The sequence below is a fragment of the Bos grunniens genome, chromosome X (genome assembly GCF_055505025.1).
Source record: "Bos grunniens cultivar Pamir isolate PY7600 chromosome X, Bosgru_T2T1.0, whole genome shotgun sequence".
Classification (NCBI taxonomy): domain Eukaryota; kingdom Metazoa; phylum Chordata; class Mammalia; order Artiodactyla; family Bovidae; genus Bos; species Bos grunniens.
Genome location: NC_141194.1, coordinates 54,381,608 through 54,400,605, shown reverse-complemented (window position 1 = coordinate 54,400,605; position 18,998 = coordinate 54,381,608). Strand labels below are relative to the sequence as shown.

Genomic DNA, 18,998 nt, shown 5'->3' with positions numbered 1-18,998 from the left:
AAAGTTGAGGATTTAGAATATCCATCCTTACCTGGTGAGAAATGCTGGTATAGCATTTTGTGGAATCCTGGTCTAGTACAGCCTCAGTTGACTCTATTAAATGTGACTAATAACTGATTCCCCCAGAGTCACTGTTGGGCAGAAACTGAACCACTTTTGATCCCAGGCCTAGTCAACTTTGCATCTGACAAGAACAATCCTTCCCACTTCAACCCTTCTGGAAGGGAGAGGAGTATGTGATGTGTGGTCAGTTGAGGGGAGCACATTGTATTGTCAAGAGTTTTTCTAGTTACTTTTTGCATTTATGCATTTAGTTAGCAATCTGGGCTGTACTCCTCTACTCACTTCACCTCCCCTGTAACCTGACTCATTTCATTGGAATCTAGATTCTGCAGAGAATTGGCTTTTAGAAGAAGTATTAGTTCAGTTCAGTTCAGTTGCTCAGTCATGCTCTTTGCGACCCCGTGAACCACAGCACACCAGGCCTCCCTGTCCATCACCAACTCCCGGAGTTCACTCAGACTCATATCCATCGAGTCAGTGATGCCATCCAGCCATCTCATCCTCTGTCGTCCCCTTCTCCTCCTGCCCCCAATCCCTCCCAGCATCAGAGTCTTTTCTAATGAGTCAACTCTTCGCATGAGGTGGCCGAAGTACTGGAGTTTCAGCTTTAGCATCATTCCTTCCAAAGAAGAAGTATAGTAGCAGGTATATTTCCCCACAAGTTTGTCCTGAGTTGTTTTAGGTTTTAGAACTTTTTGTGGCAGCCCTTTTAGTGTTATGATCACCCTGATGGAGAATCTTGGTTTGTGCTGCTTCTGTCCCCATCCCACCCCCACCGCCACATGCCATTTTCTACATGCACGTGGCTTGTTTAGAGCTTGGATGACCACCCCAGCCCACTCCCCATTTCCACCACCATTCAACTCCTCGCATCCTGAGGTAAATGATGAGATATTGGTGTTAATTATGTTTATCCATTTATTAAAATACTTTAAGAAGCAAAACTTTATTAACTTTGAAGACTGGTGTTCCATTTTGTGGGGAGGAGGAATAGGCACACTTTGTAGACCTTTACTTTCTGCTTTTTTGCGTTACCCCATAACTACCCCAGTTTCCTCCCCCCAACAAGCCCCTGGCCCTGCTGCTTATTTGCAGGGGCCTCTGAGGAATCAAAACAACAAATAGAATACAATGTAGATTAAAGATTAGACGAATAGACAGATGCAGTTCCACAAACCATAAAACCAATCAAGGTCCTTTACAAGGATGGAATGGTGCTAATGAGTTTGGTTGCCTTGGTATTATTTTCTACGTCTTATGAAACAAAAATTCTTCTACTCATGTCCCAAGGGAAGATGACGTTGACCCCAACTATTGCTTCTGCTCAACCTTTAACCTAAGTTATTAAGTTGAAAATGTCTTCCTTATTCTTCCCTTGTTCCTTTGGACACAACACAGGCGTCTTTTTGGTGAAGGGACTGATAGCTGCGGACCTCCTATATTGTTGACACCAAAAGCAGTTAATGGCAGTCCAAATCTACTGGCATTCTGCTTCCCCACTAGTTCTCCTGACTAGGAATTGCCCACTCAATCAGTCCCTCAGAAAGTGCCAGAAAGATGCAATCAAATCCCAGAACTTTGGCTCTTGATGGCAACTTTGAACAGAATTGAGATGGATATTTGGTGTCTGGTCCCACCACCTGAACAACTATATTACTGCAAGAAGTTAACCATGAAGTCCTGAAAGGAGCTTATACTTCCAGAGGCTGAGCCAACTCTCTTGAAAAAGAGATAACCACTTTCAAGCTAGTATGAGCAAGTGCTCAACAAAGCTGTCTCCCTTTTTTGGAAAGCAACTGGTAACTAAGCAGTGTAGGAGGTAACCAAGTGATTTAGCTAGCCACATCTGCTCCTAGGTCTCATGGCCTATCAATTCTGCTCCAGGAGTTGACTCCAGCTTCCAATCCTAGTGGTTTTATTCAATATCACTCTGAATCAGGTTGGGAGGACAGGGTGAATGAAACAGAATCCAGACGATACAACAGAGCAAGAGTAGCATTACAACATACAAAGGCATGTAGTAAGTCAGCAAAGTAAGCACAAGAGATGGAGTACTATTACAGTTTACTGTCACCGGTGATTAAAAAATAACTACAAGACACAGCCCTGCTTAGGCACTGCAAGTAAAAGCTACCCTCTCCCAGGACTTTCTTTTGTTTCCTTAAATTTGCTCATTTGGATCTTCTGAGAAAAAAATGCAACTTGGTTCCCAACTCTGTGAGTGAGCATGTGTGCAGCTGTTAATGTGTGCAGCCACGGAGGAGTCAAGTTGGGCTGCAACAACTGTGGCCTTACTGATTTGATCGAATACCTCCTCCTGGGAAGAGTAATGCAGAGAAAGCCAAAGACACAGCAACAGCACATTCCCCACTTAAATACATACAGTAAGTTAACATATTCTGATGCTTAAATAAGTTTTAAATGTTTTCTCTCAATATTTTTCCATTAACTTTCTTAACTAGTTGTAGAGCTAAGACTTTTTTGTTTGTTTGGCACAGCAATCAGACATCTGGGGACTATCCCCTTGTTAGTATGTTTCTCCTCACCCCTGTAGAGGTGGAACACAGGTGGCTGGTTTAAGTGGGCTAGGCTGGTGGAATTCCAGAGTTGAGAACCAGTGCTTAGAGTTGGATTGTGCACCTCGATGAACCAGCCAGTGGACTGAGTCAGGTAACTGAGCACGCTAAGTTTGTCTGAGAAGTGGGGAGAGGCCAGTTTCCTGGCTTTCTGTTGTAAATGGGAAGGGACATTTACCTAAAGGTATAAATTGAAGGTGGGTGGGGATACAAGGCAGACTAGAGGAAATCACTGGGGAAATACTGGAGTTTGATTAGATTTGCCTGATTGGGCACAGGAATTCAAAAAAATGCCAATTGGGATTTGGAGCAATTTTGGCCTGGTTTGTTTTCTTGAGAAATTTGGAAGAAGAACCATGGGAGAAGCAGAAGCTTTTAGCCTCCATTTTCCCAGGCCCTTGTTTTCTCTGATCACTTTGAATTTCCCTCTGGTACTCAAGGGAAAGGAGCAAGAAGGGAGATTCAAAGATGATTTGGGGACTTAACCAACAGCAGACCAAGATGGAGCTTGTGGGGAAGGGCCTAGGCTGTGGCTTGATTGTCAGGCAGTCCTTTGCTCAGACATCTAAGTCAGAGAGCTCAAGGCCTCGTTGCTCCATATACTGTTTATTGGGTGAGGGGACAGCAAAGGTTGGGGCAGTTGCTGATGTAGAGTCCAGGACAGATAGAGCAAAAAAGGCAGCATGCCAGCTTAGCCCCCTTCTCTAGGGCATTGATGTTTTTGTTCCCCTTTCTGTGGCCTGGCTCAGAATTTTAAGGGGGCGTCGGAATCAGCTGGGCCATAGGTAGATCCCAGCCACTTCTGAGACGCTGAAAATGCACCAATAGTTTAGAAGCTCCACCAAGAACTAGGGCAGTTGGTAGAGGCATATGTGTGTGTAGGGTAGTGGGGGTGGGGAGGGATTCCTGGGTTAGCACAATAAATTATAGGGTCATTTAGAGGTCGAGTTGTATTTTCAGTTCTTAAAAATATATATATATATTTATATATATACATCTTTATATGTCTCTATACATAACTATACTGCAGCACAGTAGCAAAACATTTAGTTAAAAAATCCAGCAAGAATGCAGCAAAACACTCCATGGAGGCATGCAGGCTAGGATGAAGGCAGTAGGAGGGGAGCCTGTATGGTTGCCATAGGGGTGAGTTCCAACCAATGGGTGGCCCACCCAGCCACCAGAGCACCACCTGGACATGTGCAAAGATATACATGCGCACATGGAAAAACAGAAAGGTTTTGCAGAGAGAGCAGTCACCACAGGAAAAGATCTCACATGGTCATTGTAACAGGCAACTGCACAAGCCCCCATGACCTAGTTCTCATGTTAATAAGTCAACTAGTAGAGACCTCCTGAAGTTACAAGTTGCAATTGGCAGGGATTGGGGGAGAAACACCACCACACCTGGCTTTCCTGACCCCTCTCCTCACCTCCCTGAGAGTATTTCTTTCATTCATTTCCTAGCATCAGCAGTTTTTCTGCCAGTCAGAGAAAAACATTCCCCAACTCCCTGAAAAAGTGAACTCCCTTGAATCCTTTGCAGATCCCAGGCCATTCACAAAAAGCATATCTCAATTAAATATTGTAGTTGCTCAAGATGCACGAAAAGAACTGAACAAGACAACTCGGAACAAGAATCTTTGGCCAATGAGAAAATGTAAACCTCTAAGGAGACCTGATTGAGTCCAGACAAAAATGTATTAGTGTAAAGAATTGGAGGATCTTTCTTGGTGGTGCTCATGTTTGTTCTGAAATAATTTAGTCTAGCCTGTATTGAGGTTTCGAGAGTTTTCAGTAGAATCCTAAATGTTGTGAGTTCTTCCATCTTTCCAGGATTATAGTTGAGATCCTGATGGTGTTGGAGAATCATCAGATTTTGCTTCGTCTTCATGATGTCTGTGATGCCACAAATTTCCTTTAGAGAAAAAAAGCAAATATAGAAACAAAGAGGTTAGCACATTGCCAGCCTAAATGTAGGGACCCTAAAGAGAGCAAACAGTCTTTTAGGAGACACTCATTTGTTCATATTGTATCAACCATCTCTGAGCCATCTTAGAAAACCAGCTAATACCATGCGAGCTAAACACAGATGGGATGAGTTCTTAGAACCTGATAATCCATGAAACGGCTATTGACCCCTTCTGAGTATTCAGAAAGACTCTCAAGCACCATGGGTCTCCTAGCTGGCAGATTCTTTGGGACTCAACATAGCTGGACCAAACATAACTTGATCCAGGAAATTCTCTCTTGGCATCTGTGCAAGTCTTAGTCTCTCAAAAAACAAAAAACTACCACCCTCCATCCTTTTCCCCCTATGTCCACCATTGTTATCTCTCTCAAGCTTCCAGGTCATCTAGGCTCAGAATTTAGGAGAGACCACTGACATCAGAATTGGCATAACTGACAACTCTAAGGGAACATTCTTTTGAGTTCCACTGACATATCAAGAACATTTAAGTCCAATTCTGAAGAAGTGCTCAGTCGCTTCAGTCATGTCTGACTCTTTGCAACCCTATGGACTGCAGCCCGCCAGGCTCCTCTTATTTCCCAGGCAAGAATACTTGAGTGGGTTGCCATGACCTCCTCCAGGGGATCTTCCCAACCTAGGGACCAAACCCATGTCTCTTGTGTCTCCTGCATTGGCAGGTGTTTTCTTTATCACTGTGCCACCTGGGAAGCCTGTATTCTGAAGAAGAGGTGGAACCAAAATTCAAATAATGAAACAAAGTTTGCATTTCCAGGGACCGACTATAACAGATACAGAATAGGAGTGTTTAGATAGGTCATGAAAACTGTTCCTGACACTGTAGGTGCCCATACCAACACCCCCAACCCATGTCAAATAATACTGCTTTCTGGAGTAGGACCAGAAGCTTGTAGTTGTATTTGACTGGGAAAGAGATCTAAATATGACTATTTTGCAATACTTTATCAACAAAGAAAGGAATGAATCAAGTGGAAAGTTAACTGCTTATTCTCATTTTTTCCTCTGCAGCTGTTTACATCACAGAGACTGCACCGTAAGGTTGCCACTCAGGCTCTCTCCTTGTTAGTATCCATAACCACTTGCTTTTTTTTCTTAAGGGTCTTTCTTTTTTTTTTTGGTCACACTGCACAACATGTGGGATCTTAGTTCCCCAACCAGAGATCAAGCCTGTGCCCCCCGCAGTGGAAGTATGGAGTCCTAACCACTGGACCGTCAGGGAAGTCCCTCCATATCACTTTCTAACTCATACCTTATCCAAGAGACTTCTTGGCATCACCTAAAGTTGGCTCCCAGCTGGCTGCCTCCTCCATTACCACCGTACCTGCACACATTTCTAATGTGAGCTTCAGGTCTTTGGGAGGGAGGGACCTAGGCTGCTGGGAGGTCTTCATGACCTTGATGCCTGTGGGGGAAACTTACCCATAAATCCCTGGATGCCTTGGCCTGATTGAGACTTGTATTCCTCTTCTGACTTCCTTTTTCCCAATTTGGGGAACTTAACTTTCAGTCTGAAGCTTTTGCTGTCAGTGTCTGAGGATTTTTCCTAGCAAAGCACGACAAAAGGAAGGTCAAAATGTTAGTTGCCTAATAGAAACAATTCTTAGAGGCTTGGAGAGATGGTGAACAAGGATGGCTGCAGGAAGCTGGCCAATCTGATATCTATTCAGGTGTGGGAGACATCCCTACTCACTAGTACCATACCTGAGAAGGCATCTGGTCTTTACCAAGATCCTACTCTGTGCCAGATGCTTTGCTAAACGCTTTAATGTGGGTGTAGTCAGTCGCTCAGTCATGTCCAACTCTTTGTGACCCCCATGGACTATTGCCCTACCGGGTTCCTCTGTCCATGAAATTTTCCAGGCAAGAAATACTGGAGTGGGTAGCCATTCCCTTCTCCAGAGGATCTTCCTGACCCAGGGATAGAACCCGGGTTTCCTGAACTGCAGTCGGATTCTTTACCACTGAGCCACCAGGGAAACCCCTAGCCCCTAAATAAATGCTCTCATATGTATAACTGCTCTTCTGAATTGCCTTTCAGAAGAAACCTAAGGTAAGGGCACAGGACCTTCCCTCTCAACCAAAACTCTGGAAAGCCCAATGAATGACTGACTCTCCTCCTGCTTTTCCTCATCAAAGTGGATCTGCACCTTCTGTGGCATTAAGGCAAGCAAGGTGTGTGTCAGGTGCCTTTCTTTCAATCTACTCTGCCCTTCTTTAGAGCCTCATTTCTTCATCTTTATGGAAATACTGAAGTCCAAAAAGAGATTATGCCCAGGAAAGGCAAACTCGAATATTGAGACCTCAGAGCATGGACTGTTTGTCTTAGTTCTCTCAACATCCAGTCTGTCTGTCTAGGCCAGGGGCTTGGTGCTAGATAGTTGAACTGAAGAAGAAAGTGCTACAAGATTTTGCTTCCTTATCTGCATAACAGCATGTTTTCCTTTCCCAGAGGGCTGCTGGTCAAGAGCAGCAAAGGCATATGATAAAGTTATTAAACTATTTAAGATCTGAATTTGCCTATGGCTTTTTCTCTTAAATGGTAGCCTAATTGCTGCTGCTGCTGCTAAGTCGCTTCAGTCGTGTTCGACTCTGTGTGACTCCATAGACGGGAGCCCACCAGGCTCCCCCGTCCCTGGGATTCTCCAGGCAAGAACACTGGAGTGGGTTGCCATTTCCTTCTCCAATGCATGAAAGTAAAAAGTGAAAGTGAAGTCGCTCAGTCGTGTCCGACTCTTAGTGACCCCATGGACTACAGCCTACCAGGCTCCTCCATCCATGGGATTTTCCAGGCAAGAGTACTGGAGTGGGGTGCCATTGCCTTCTCCGAGCCTAATTGCTGCACTAGTCCAAATCCTTGTATGGCTTGCTCACATTCATATAACTGGTGTATAAAGTCAGAAAACAGGTATAATGAGTAAAATAAATAAGGATTCCTACACAGTGTTGAAATGAGCAATTCCATGGTAGAGAAGTTTAAAGAAAAACCCTGTCAGACCATAATGGGAGTAACTTACTTGGTGATAGGTAGACATCTTTCAGTCATTTGATTTATGAAACGCACTATTTTTCTATCTCGGGAAAGCACTCAGAATTGTAAAAAAATGACAGCATCCCCAGAGCTATACTGTAGCCACTGCTGCCATGCTTGATTTTCTTTTAAGCCACACATCTGCTAGGGGAAGGCACTGAGAAAGCCTGCTTTCCTCCAAGAGTGGGAGGGACAGAAAGCAGCAAGGGAGAGGTGATACTTGGTAGATGTAACCACGAGTATGGCCTGGGTACCAACCATTTAGAACAAATGTTGGCTGTAAACAACTGGTACTGGCCCTAATGGTATGTACCAGATGAAATTCAGTCCTGGCAGCAGGTACTAAGCAGGGGAGGGGAATTGTGGCCAGGAGAAAAGCACAGAAAAAGACCAGTCTTGCTTATTCTTTTCCAATCTTCTCTACAGAGTGGTTCTTCTTTCTGGTTATGTTCCCATGGTCATCTAGTTTTTCAATGTGCTTTCTGCCTTGTCCTGTCTACTTCAATGGCGAGGAGATGCAAGGAGGAGGCTCCATTAAGCTCAGGCTGAAAGCCACTACTGGTCTCCATCTGCTATATCAGTCATTGTGTCCTGGCTTACACTGGAAGGCAAAGCCCTCAGGAAGAACCCCTCTTTCCCTTTATTTCCCAATCCACAGGTCACATACCTCCGGAAAAAGGATTGAATTCATCCAGTCAATCTTGGATAGCTTTTCAAACTCCTTACTCATGGCATCCAGGGAAATTTTCAGTGCGGCCTCATATTCAGCATTTCTCAGCTGGTGAAAACAGGAAAAAGAGTGAGTATCCAACGCCAATACGTCATAGACTCTTGCCTTCTCCCCAACTCCCAGTCCCTGCCTAGTGGCCATTAGACCACAGGTTGCCAACCTATATCTCCTTTGGTCCTTAGGTTCACTGGAAAGTATAGTCAGCCAGCTCTTTACCTTCTCAAAAGGGAGATTCAGGAAAAAAAATCAGATAGTGATGTTTTCTTTGGAGCTTGGCACACTCACAGTTTGAAAGTAGAGAGGTCCTTTGACCAGTATAAGTTAACACTGAGTTGTACCCCAACAGCTTAGGGTCCAGGATAAAGGTCCTACCCTTGATCCTCAAGTCTCTGGAGACATCTAAATGTCCTCATAATAATAGCTACCAATTTTTGAGCACATACTATATGCTAGGCACTATGCATACATGATTTCATTCCATCTTCTCAGTAGCTTGATAATACTTTATGATGTACTACTGTTTTCATTTTATAGGTAGAAAAATGAACTCAAAGTTTAGTGCTCAAGATCGCATGACTAGATAGAAACCAGATCCATTTAACTCTATAGCCTACCCTCTATACCATACTATCCCAGAAAGGGTATGTCGGGTGGCTAGATATTAGGGTTGGTGGGGGGGAGGGAATCTTTATTACCCAGTTACCATAATTTAAAGGCTGCTTTGTGAAGCAAGGGGGAGGGCTACAGAGAGACAGGCTCAAAATTTCCCTTCCTGGCAAAGAGGGTCTGCCTCTCCAGGCTGTGCTTTTAGCCCCTAGCTATTCACTCTTAGTAAATAAGAAATAGTTTCAGTTGGCTTGTCTCACAGGTTCAAGAAACAAAGCTTAAGCATTCCCTAGTATCCCCCAGCACCCACAGGATGAACTCTGTATACTCCATGGAAGAGTTAAAATAGATTCTTCTAAAACCATCTCCAACTTAGAAGACCCAAGTTCCAGACCAACAACATGGGTGAGATCGTTCATATTCCATTAGTGAGCTGGGAGGACAGATGCATGCCAATATCATCAGCCCTGATGTCCTTTCCAGATCACCTAACTTGCCTTCATCTCTCCTCCCTGGCATGTGCTCTACTTTCAATTTGGTACTTATGTGGCTTCTTGCTGTGCATGAGCCAGCCTTTAGTGGAACCTTCCCAACTGTCACAAAGGAGTGGCAGGTGAATGAGCAGGGGGGTGGGGATTGGAGGTTATGACCAATCAGGATGGGATATGAGAGGGTGACCAAGTCATGCTGACAAATGATCTGCTTTTGCTTTACAACTAATGAGTTAGGACAGTACAGGGCAGCCCAGGTGCACAGGACACGTGTGTGCACTTGTGGGCTGGGGATCGGCGGTGACAGGCAGACACGCCATCACTTGGGGTAAGGGGGAGAGGGGCAGGGGCCCTTGGGGGCATACTTACAAGCAATGCTCAAAAGGGATTTGGTAGGCAAACCCACAGCCACAGAGTAAAATGAGGAGCTGGGGCCTTAGAAAATGATTCCTGATCATAATAGAAGAGGAGTAAAATGGCTTCCTAAGAACTTCCTATTTGGTACCTAGAGAATCAGGCTCTGAAAAACAGTACGTGGGTGGGCCTGAATCTCGTGCTATATTCTCTTGTCCTTCTGGCTCCAAGAGAGACCTTGTCCAGGACTCTTTTCTGAGATAAATGTGCAAACTGACTCAGGGGGCTTTGTTGCTCACTTCTTGTTCCTGTTCGAACACATCACTAAGTCAGTTTGCCGAATAAGGGAAGTGGGAGTTACTGGGTGGGATTTTCTTCATCAAAAGGCTACAACCCTCTCCCGACACTGAGCTCCTTATTGTCCTCCTCCTTCAAAGGGAGAAATAACAACATTCAAATGAAATAAACCTTATGTCCATGTCACCTTCATGATATGGCCTTTCTTAGCTTCCATTTGCACCCAGGTCTCATTTGGATGTTTGTATGTGTGTGTGGGTCCTTACCAGGTTCTTTATTAAGTGTGGTATGTGCTCAGTTTGGGTTGTTGGCTGGTATAAGTCAATTTTCATGAGCCCATGAGCCTCAGGAAAGCCTGAGTGTCAATGAGAGGCCAGGCTCCCATATTTCCTGCTGCTCAAATTGGCAAGGCCATTGAGCTCTACCTATATATAGAAGGTACTTCTGGTGCTGTCTCTAAAGGCTGAAACTCTAGCCTGGGGCTCAGATGCTGGGACAGTCTGGCCTGATTGTCTTTGCCACTCTGCCACCTGTGCACTGTGCCAATTAGATGTGCAAATGGAAGGGGGAAGTGGATGCCCTTCTTCCAAATCAACTCAGAGGCCCCTCTTCAAATAAACCTTAATTAGATGAGAAGCAAGAACAGCATCTTCCTCAGGGCCTTAGCAGTGAAACTCAAAGTGGGGTGGTCATGTTCAGTTGACTCATTAGCACACACTCACCAGGTGTGCCTATGGGCTTTGCAGTATGAGAAATAGCAACTCTTCTTGTAGCTCAAAAACTGAGCCTCAGTCCATTTTCCCTACCACTGATAAAATCTACCATCTGTCAAGCTGCTAGGCAGAGCTAGGCACTTAATAAACAGTAGTTTGTTTAATCCTCACAACAACCTGGAGAGGTAGAGATTACAATCCCTGTTTTGTAGGTTGGGAAACAGAGGTGAAGTTACCTCATACAGATACTGTTATGGATTCATTTGTGTCCCCTCCAGAAAGATATCTTGAAATCCTAACTTTCAGTACCTCAACTATTGGGAAATAGGGTCACTGAAGATGTAATTACTGAGATCATTGGCCTGGTCTGGACCCTGGTGTAGGGTTGGCCCTCATCCAGTATGACTGGTGTCCTTTAAGGAGATGGCCATGGGAAGACAGAAGAGAGCACCATGTGAATATGGAGGATTGGAGCAGTGCATCTGTATTACAAGCCAAGGAATGCTCCAAACACTGCCAACAAATCACCAGCAGCTAGGAAGAGGCAAGGAAGGATTTCCCTACAGGTTTCAGAGGGAACATAAGCCTGCTGACACCTTGATTTCAGGCTGCTAGCCTACAGATCAGTGAAACAATGACTTTCTGTTGTCCAAAGTCACCCAGGTTTCACTGTTTGTTACAGCATCCTTAGGAAATTAATACAGTTAGTAACTGGCAGATTTGAACTCAGAGACCGCCAATTTCCCCCACTGTTCCTTACTCTCTTCCCACATGGTGAAAGACGTATTATGGAAACTTGGGAGACATAGAGCAGCTCAAAAGAGCTCACCCTTTTCTACTGAAGCTGTATTGGGTATAATGAGAACACCCTACTTCTGTTTGGTCTCGTATGGACCTAAATAACATTTGCCAAAGAAGAGGGGGAGATTTTTCTTCAAGGATATGATAGTTCCTATGGACTCGCATAATTTATGAAGTGACATGATCGATAATAACTCTAGGTGAGGATGACTCAGCAGGGACTGCCAGATAAAACCTGGGCAAAATGCTCCTACATGTTTTCCAATGCCTTAGAACCAAGTGCAGACTGTGAGCAACTTCAGATGGGATACATTGCCCTCCCTTGTTCCAAACCCATCCACTCACCAAGTTTTCATCCAGGAAAGCTTTGGTGTCATCGTAGAGCCCTTTAAGACTAAATGTAACATCTACTGCATCATTTCTGGTTAAAGTCTGAGAGGAGAAGAAAAGAAAGGAAGGGAAAGGACAAAGAGAGAGAAGTTGTTGGTTAGTAAGCATGCAACTGGCTTTTCTGCGGGAAGGTAGGGGCAGGCTAGTAGGATGTGGCTGTAAGTGAAAAAGTAATATTCACAATATAGCACAACTAATAGTTCAGCATGGGCACCAACCAGTCAAAACTGATGCCAGCTATCAACTATAAGTGCAGCTGTACTGGTGTGTCCTATGTAGCGACAAAGGGCAACTTTGCATTTATCATCACTGATTGAGTGCTCTGGGTATAGGGAAACACAAAATATGCAAATCGGACATAAATTTAAGGCCACTTCTTGCCACTAGCTGCTGCTGCTGCTGCTGCTAAGTTGCTTCAGTCGTGTCTGACTCTGTGCGACCCCATAGACGGCAGCCCACCAGGCTCCCCCATCCCTGGGATTCTCCAGGCAAGAACACTGGAGTGGGTTGCCATTTCCTTCTCCAATGTATGAAAGTGAAAAGTGAAAGTGAAGTCGCTCAGTTGTGTCCGACTCTTAGCGACCCCATGGACTGCAGCCAACTAGGGTCCTCCATCTATGGGATTTTCCAGGCAAGAGTACTGGAGTGGGGTGCCATTGCCCTCTCCGTGCCACTAGCTAAAGCCGCCTTTTCCAAGGAATGTGGAATTAGGCCTAACCATCTCTCTTCTTGAAACTCCAGGCCCCTTCCAACGAAGATCTGGCCCCCCCATAAATAGGTAGCCTATATTTTAGGAGATCCTGATCGTGTATGTGGCCCTTTTGTATGGTTTTTCTTAGCATAAAGTTACTTTTAAAAAACATCACTTAAAAATCTTCTGCCAGTGGGTCAAGTCACGAGATGGCACATTTAACATCAAGCATCCTAATCTGGACCTTTCCCTCAAGAGGAAAACCAAGGCAGCCTGGAGTTCAGGTTTCAATGACAAGTATCGCCTTAACAGGTTATACAGGGATCCACCTAGGATGAGGAAGGGCCAAAGCCAAGTTCCTCTCCATTCACAGGCTATTTCTCCTTGAGACCAGTGTGGTAGATAGCTCTCAGGCTGATGAAGTCTGCTATGGGATTCTCCCAGTAGCCACTCTGAACCTGTAACAAGTCAAGGAATATCTGCCTCTCTTTCTACTCCATCCATCAGTTTCCTGCCATGTCATTTGCTCGGGCTTTCTAGCCAGCCTCTGGTTCCTCTTCCTTCCCTTCTATTCCCTTTCCTATTTGGTTTACTCCTTTCCTTCATCTGCCCCTTCGTCCCTTACCTCAATGGGAGTGCAGGAAGCTGCAGCTGTCTCATTGCCACTCTCTTGTTTGTAAAATACATCGTTTAGGGTGTTAGCACTGGCATTCACAGAATCCATGAGGACAGACACATGCTGGTGGACCTTGCTCAGGTCAGTAAGTCTGTAATAAAGCAAGGACAAATAAATGAGTCTAGAGTTCTGAAGGACTTCTGGTCTGAGGTACTTGTGAGGGTTAGGATTAAAAGTAAAAATGAAAGCTCTGAGTACCTGAATTGTATTCTTTACTCCCTCCTATTATTTCTACTCGTTTCTAGGTAGCCACTTATGCCAGAAAATGTTTCTACTCTTCTATAGGTATTCACTTTTGTCCATCCTTTTTTGGGGGATCTTAGTTCCCCAACCAGGGGTGGAACCCCGGGTCCTGGCAGTGAAAGCACCAAGTCCTAACCACTGGACTGCCAGGGAATTCCCACTTTGTCCATCCTTATCTCACCTGAATTAGATACTAGGTACTTTGGAAGAGTGGGAGGCTAGAATAGAGGAAGGAGCTGATTCCAGAAACTCTAAGGCCTTCCTGATATTTAAGGCCAAGGATAAACATTTTAAATCCTGTTGGGTCTGGGGCAGCAGGAAGAGATCAAAATTCATCTTTGGACTTAATGGGAGAAGTCCAAGCTGACCACAAAGACTACTTCCTGTCTGGATTGTTAGAGTCCCTTTCAATCCTCAGAGCTCTGGGAAAGACTCCTTTCTGAGGTCAGGCTCTGCAGTAGCCTATAGACACAAGTTGGCTTCTTCTCCCCATCCCTTCTTGGGATTTCCAGGCCTGTATCTGGGCCAGACCACTTACCTGCTGATGAGGTTTTCTGCAAGCCGAGTTAAGTGCTGTATCTGGGCATACTCCTCATCAGAGAGGCTATCTTGAAATTCCTGGGAATCCAGCTGGGGTTGAGAGGCAGCTTGGATTTCAGCATGCTTGCACTCCCACATTTTCATTGAGTTCTCAAAGTCCTGGAAATGAAGACAGTGGCAGATCCTAATGACTGCTGTTAGCTAAGAGGGCACATGACAGGTCTGTATGTGAGTCTGATATGTGTGGGTCAAGGGGAATGAGGGCCCCACATATTCCCCCATACACCCATCTCCACACTTTATACATCTGTCCAACATTTTATTCAATGTCTTTAATACTAAGCACTTATAGTTTTGTTGTTGTTTTTACTGTTACAATGCCAAGTCTTGGGACAAGACGCTTGAATCAGACAGATGTCTGCCTTCCAGAAGCTTCTATAGGAAGGCATCACGATCAGTAAGACAGTGGAGCCCATTTCATGCTCCCTTCTTTGCCGAATCTAGGCAATATATGCTGATGGATTTTAGAGCCAGATGTATCTAATTTAACTTTGAATTGTGCTTCTGTCATTCACTAGTCATGTGACTTTTAGAAAAGTATTTAACCTCTCTGGTCCTTATTTTCCTCACCTGTAAAATGGGAATAAGTGTATGTACCTCATAGAAAGAGGAGAGTAAAAAAGTTGGCTTAAACCTCAACATTCAGAAAACTAAGATCATGGCATCTGGTCCCATCACTTCATGGCAAATAGATGGGGAAACAGTGGAAAGAGTGTCAGACTTTATTTTTGGGGGCTACAAAATCACTACAGATGGTGATTGCAGTCATGAAATTAAAAGACACTTACTCCTTGGAAGGAAAGTTATGATCAACCTAGACAGCATATTAAAAATCAGAGACATTACTTTGTCAACAAAGGTCCATCTAGTCAAGGCTATGGTTTTTCCAGTAGTCATGTATGGATGTGAGAGTTGGACCATAAAGAAAGCTGAGTACTGAAGAATTGATGCTTTTGTACTGTGGTGTTGGAGAAGACTCTTGAGAGTCCCTTGGACTGCAAGGAGATCCAACCAGTCCATCATACAGGAGATCAGTCCTGGGTTTTTATTGGAAAGACTGATGTTGAAACTCCAGTGCTTTGGCCACCTGATGCGAAGAGCTGACTCATTTGAAAAGACCCTGATGCTGGGAAACATTGAGGGCAGGAGGTCAAGGGGACGATAGAGGATGAGATGGTTGGATGGCATCACCGACTCAATGGACATGAGTTTGGGTAAACTCCGGGAGTTGGTGATGGACAGGGAGGCCTGGCATGCTGCGGTTCATGGGGTTGCAAAGAGTCGGACATGACTGAGTGACTGAACTGAACCTCATAGATTGTTGACAGGATCTATTTGAGAGAATATATGTAAAGTGCCCAACACAAAGCAGGTAGTTTATAAACTAGACATCCCATCCCTTCACTAGTGCTGTGTCTATGGACTGTGCATAGGCCACAGTGTAAGAAAGCCTGTAATCACTGAACACTGATCAACAATGGCTCCTTTTTAGCTTTAGATGGTTTAGCTGAGGTGGGTGATATTTGTGAATGCAGTATTTTAAGATGCCGTGAAAGTGAAAGTCACTCTGTTGTGTCCAAATCTTTGCAACCCCATGGACTATACAGTCCATGGAATTCTCCAGGCCAGAATACTGGAGTGGGTAGCTGTTCCCTTCTTCAGGGGATCTTCCCAACCCAGGGATTGAACTCAGGTCTCCCTCATTGCAGGCGGATTCTTTACCAACTGAGCTATCAGGGAAGCCCTTTAAGATGCCTTATCAGTTCAGTTCAGTCGCTCAGTCGTGTCCGACTCTTTGCGACCCCATGAATGCAGCATGCCAGGGCTCCCTGTCCATTACCAACTCCCGGATTTCACTCAAACTCACGTCCATCAAGTCAGTGATGCCATCCAGCCATCTCATCCTCTGTTGTCCCCTTCTCCTCCTGCCCCCAATCCCTCCCAGCATCAGAGTCTTTTCCAATGAGTCAACTCTTCGCATGAGGTGGCCAAAGTACTGGAGTTTCAGCTTTAGCGTCATTCCTTCCAAAGAACACCCAGGACTGATCTCCTTTAGAATGGACTGGTTGGATCTCCTTGCAGTCCAAGGGACTCTCAAGAGTCTTCTCCAACACCATAATTGAAAACCATCAATTCTTGGGCACCCAGCTTTCTTCACAGTCCAACTCTCACATCCATACATGACTACTGGAAAAACCATAACCTTGACTAGACAGACCTTTGGTGGCAAAGTAATGTCTCTCCTTTTTAATATGCTATCTAGGTTGGTCATAACTTTCCTTCCAAGGAGTAAGCGTCTTTTAATTTCACGGCTGCAGTCACCATCTGCAGTCATTTTGGAGCCTAAAAAATAAAGTCTGACACTGTTTCCACTGTTTCCCCATCTATTTCCCATGAAGATCATGGGATGCCACGATCTTCGTTTTCTGAATGTTGAGCTTTAAGCCAACTTTTTCACTCTCCTCTTTCACTTTCATCAAGAGGCTTTTTAGTTCCTTTTCATTTTCTGCCATAAGAATGGTGTCATCTGCATATCTGAGGTTATTGATCTTTCTCCCAGCAATTTTGATTCTAGCTTGTGCTTCTTCCAGTCCAGCGTTTTTTCATGATGTACTCTGCATATAAGTTAAATAATCAGGGTGACAGTATACAGCCTGATGTACTCCTTTTCCTATTTGGAACCAGTCTGTTGTTCCATGTCCAGTCCTAACTGTTGCTTCCTGACCTGCATATAGGTTTCTCAAGAGGCAGGTCAGGTAGTTTGGTATTCCCATCTCTTTCAGAATTTTCCACATTTTATTGTGATCCACACAGTCAAAGGCTTTGGCATAGTCAATAAAGCACAAATAGATGTTTTTCTGGAACTCTCTTGCTTTTTTGATGATCCGTTGGATGTTGTCAATTTGATCTCTGGTTCCTCTGCCTTTGCTAAAACCAGCTTGAACATCTGGAAGTTCACGGTTCACATACTGCTGAAGCCTGGCTTGGAGAATTTTGAGCATTACTTTACTAGCGTGTGGGCTTCCCTGGTGGCTCAGACGGTAAAGCGTCTGCCTACAATGCAGGAGACCCGGGTTCAATCCCTGGGTTGGGAAGATCTCTTGGAGAAGGAAATGGCAACCCACTCCAGTATTCTTGCCTGGAAAACCCCATGGATGGAGGAGCCTGGTGGGCTACAAGTCCAAGGGGTTGCAAAGAGTTGGACACAACTGAGCGACTTCACTTTCACTTACTAGCGTGTGAGATGAGTGCAACTGTGCGGCAGTTTGAGCATTCTTTGGCATTGCCTTTCTTTGGGATTGGAATGAAAACTGACCTTTTCCAGTCCTGTGGCCACTGCTGAGTTTTCCAAATGTGCTAGCATATTGAGTGCAGCACTTTCATAGCATCATCTTTCAAGATTTGAAATAGCTCAACTAGAATTCCATCACCTCCACTAGCTTTGTTCGTAGTGATGCTTTCTGAGGCCCACTTGACTTCACATTCCAGGATGTCTGGCTCTAGGTGAGTGATCACACCATCATGATTATCTTCGTCATGAAGATGTTTTTTGTACAGTTATGTGTATTCTTGCCACCTCTTCTTAATATCTTCTGCTTCTGTTAGGTCCATACCATTTGGAACCTAAAGATCCTATTCAATGAAGAATCTCTTGTTGAGGGAGCAGATTTCTCCATAACCACTGAGGTCTTTAGCTCTCTGTGCATTGTAAGAATGAGGACAACTTTGTTGAAAACCACAGGAGGCAGCTCCTTGTCTCACTCTCTTGGACAGTGCTTTGCAAGTGTCTCTACGTACGAGAGTATCTCAGAGAGCTTGTCTGCAAATGCAAGTTCCCAGGAAATACCCTTCCCCATTCTGATGCAGTGGGACCTTGTGGGGCCTAGGAATGAGCATCTCTAACAGGCACCCAAGGTGATTCTGAGATGTCATGCAGACCTCCCTTTGAGAAATTCTGCCTGACTGGAAGCATTCAGTACTCAAGTGATAGCTGTAGATGAGACAATGGAGGAGCCCAAGACGAGCCTTCCTTTCTTACCCGATCTCTGGTCAACATCTGAGCGGTGTTCTTGTATCTAATCTTGATAAGGCCTGGCCTCTGAACCCAGGCCTCTCCATCCACCTGTACTGGGACACCTTCTTCACCATTGATAGTTATCATCACCTCACGGCACTGCCAGAGAAGAGGAGGAGGGAGAATGGGGAAGAAAAATCAGGCAATGACTATAGACTAATCTGATAATCTCACAGTCACAGCCTAAATGTGTATCTGAACAGGATCAGCAAAATTGTGAATCAGACTATCCCAGGGAGGAAACATATGTTTGCTATAGACTTTTTGCTCCTTTGGTTCCTACCACCTCTATTTCTAACCTCAGCCAGCACCTTGCTGCCTACCAGATACCCTACTCCCTCCACCCTGCCATTCTTATACCTGGTTAATTCCTGGGAGCACCCCACATCCTATGTTGTAGCCACAGAGCTCAGACCCTTTCTGGTGCCCACCCAGCGTGTGCCTACCTGGGCGATGCGATGATGATGCAGGTTGATGATACGAGACATTGCCATCTGTACAGAACCAAAGATTGCCACTACCTCTAGCTTCCCGTCATCTATCGCAGGAGCCTCATATTCCTGAAGAAAAAGAACTGTGTCACATATCTCACTCTTGAAGAACCATACTTTGTCACAAGCAGGTATGCTTTGAAAGCTCATAGTAAAATAATTTTTTCTAGCTCATGAAGAGTG

General features: G+C 44.7%; 1 protein-coding gene across 1 annotated transcript; it reads right to left on the bottom strand.

Moving 5' to 3' along the window:
* Positions 1–4,341: 4,341 nt before the first annotated feature.
* On the bottom strand, positions 4,342–18,417 carry DGKK (diacylglycerol kinase kappa). The gene is made up of 7 exons (XM_086386997.1): positions 18,289–18,417; positions 14,188–14,348; positions 13,356–13,497; positions 11,995–12,081; positions 8,325–8,435; positions 6,049–6,172; positions 4,342–4,557 (listed from the first exon to the last, which is right to left on the bottom strand). The coding sequence occupies exons 1-7, from the start codon at positions 18,409–18,411 to the stop codon at positions 4,478–4,480; spliced, it is 828 nt and encodes a 275-aa protein (XP_086243123.1). The 5' UTR covers positions 18,412–18,417; the 3' UTR covers positions 4,342–4,477.
* Between the last annotated feature and the right edge of the window lie 581 nt (positions 18,418–18,998).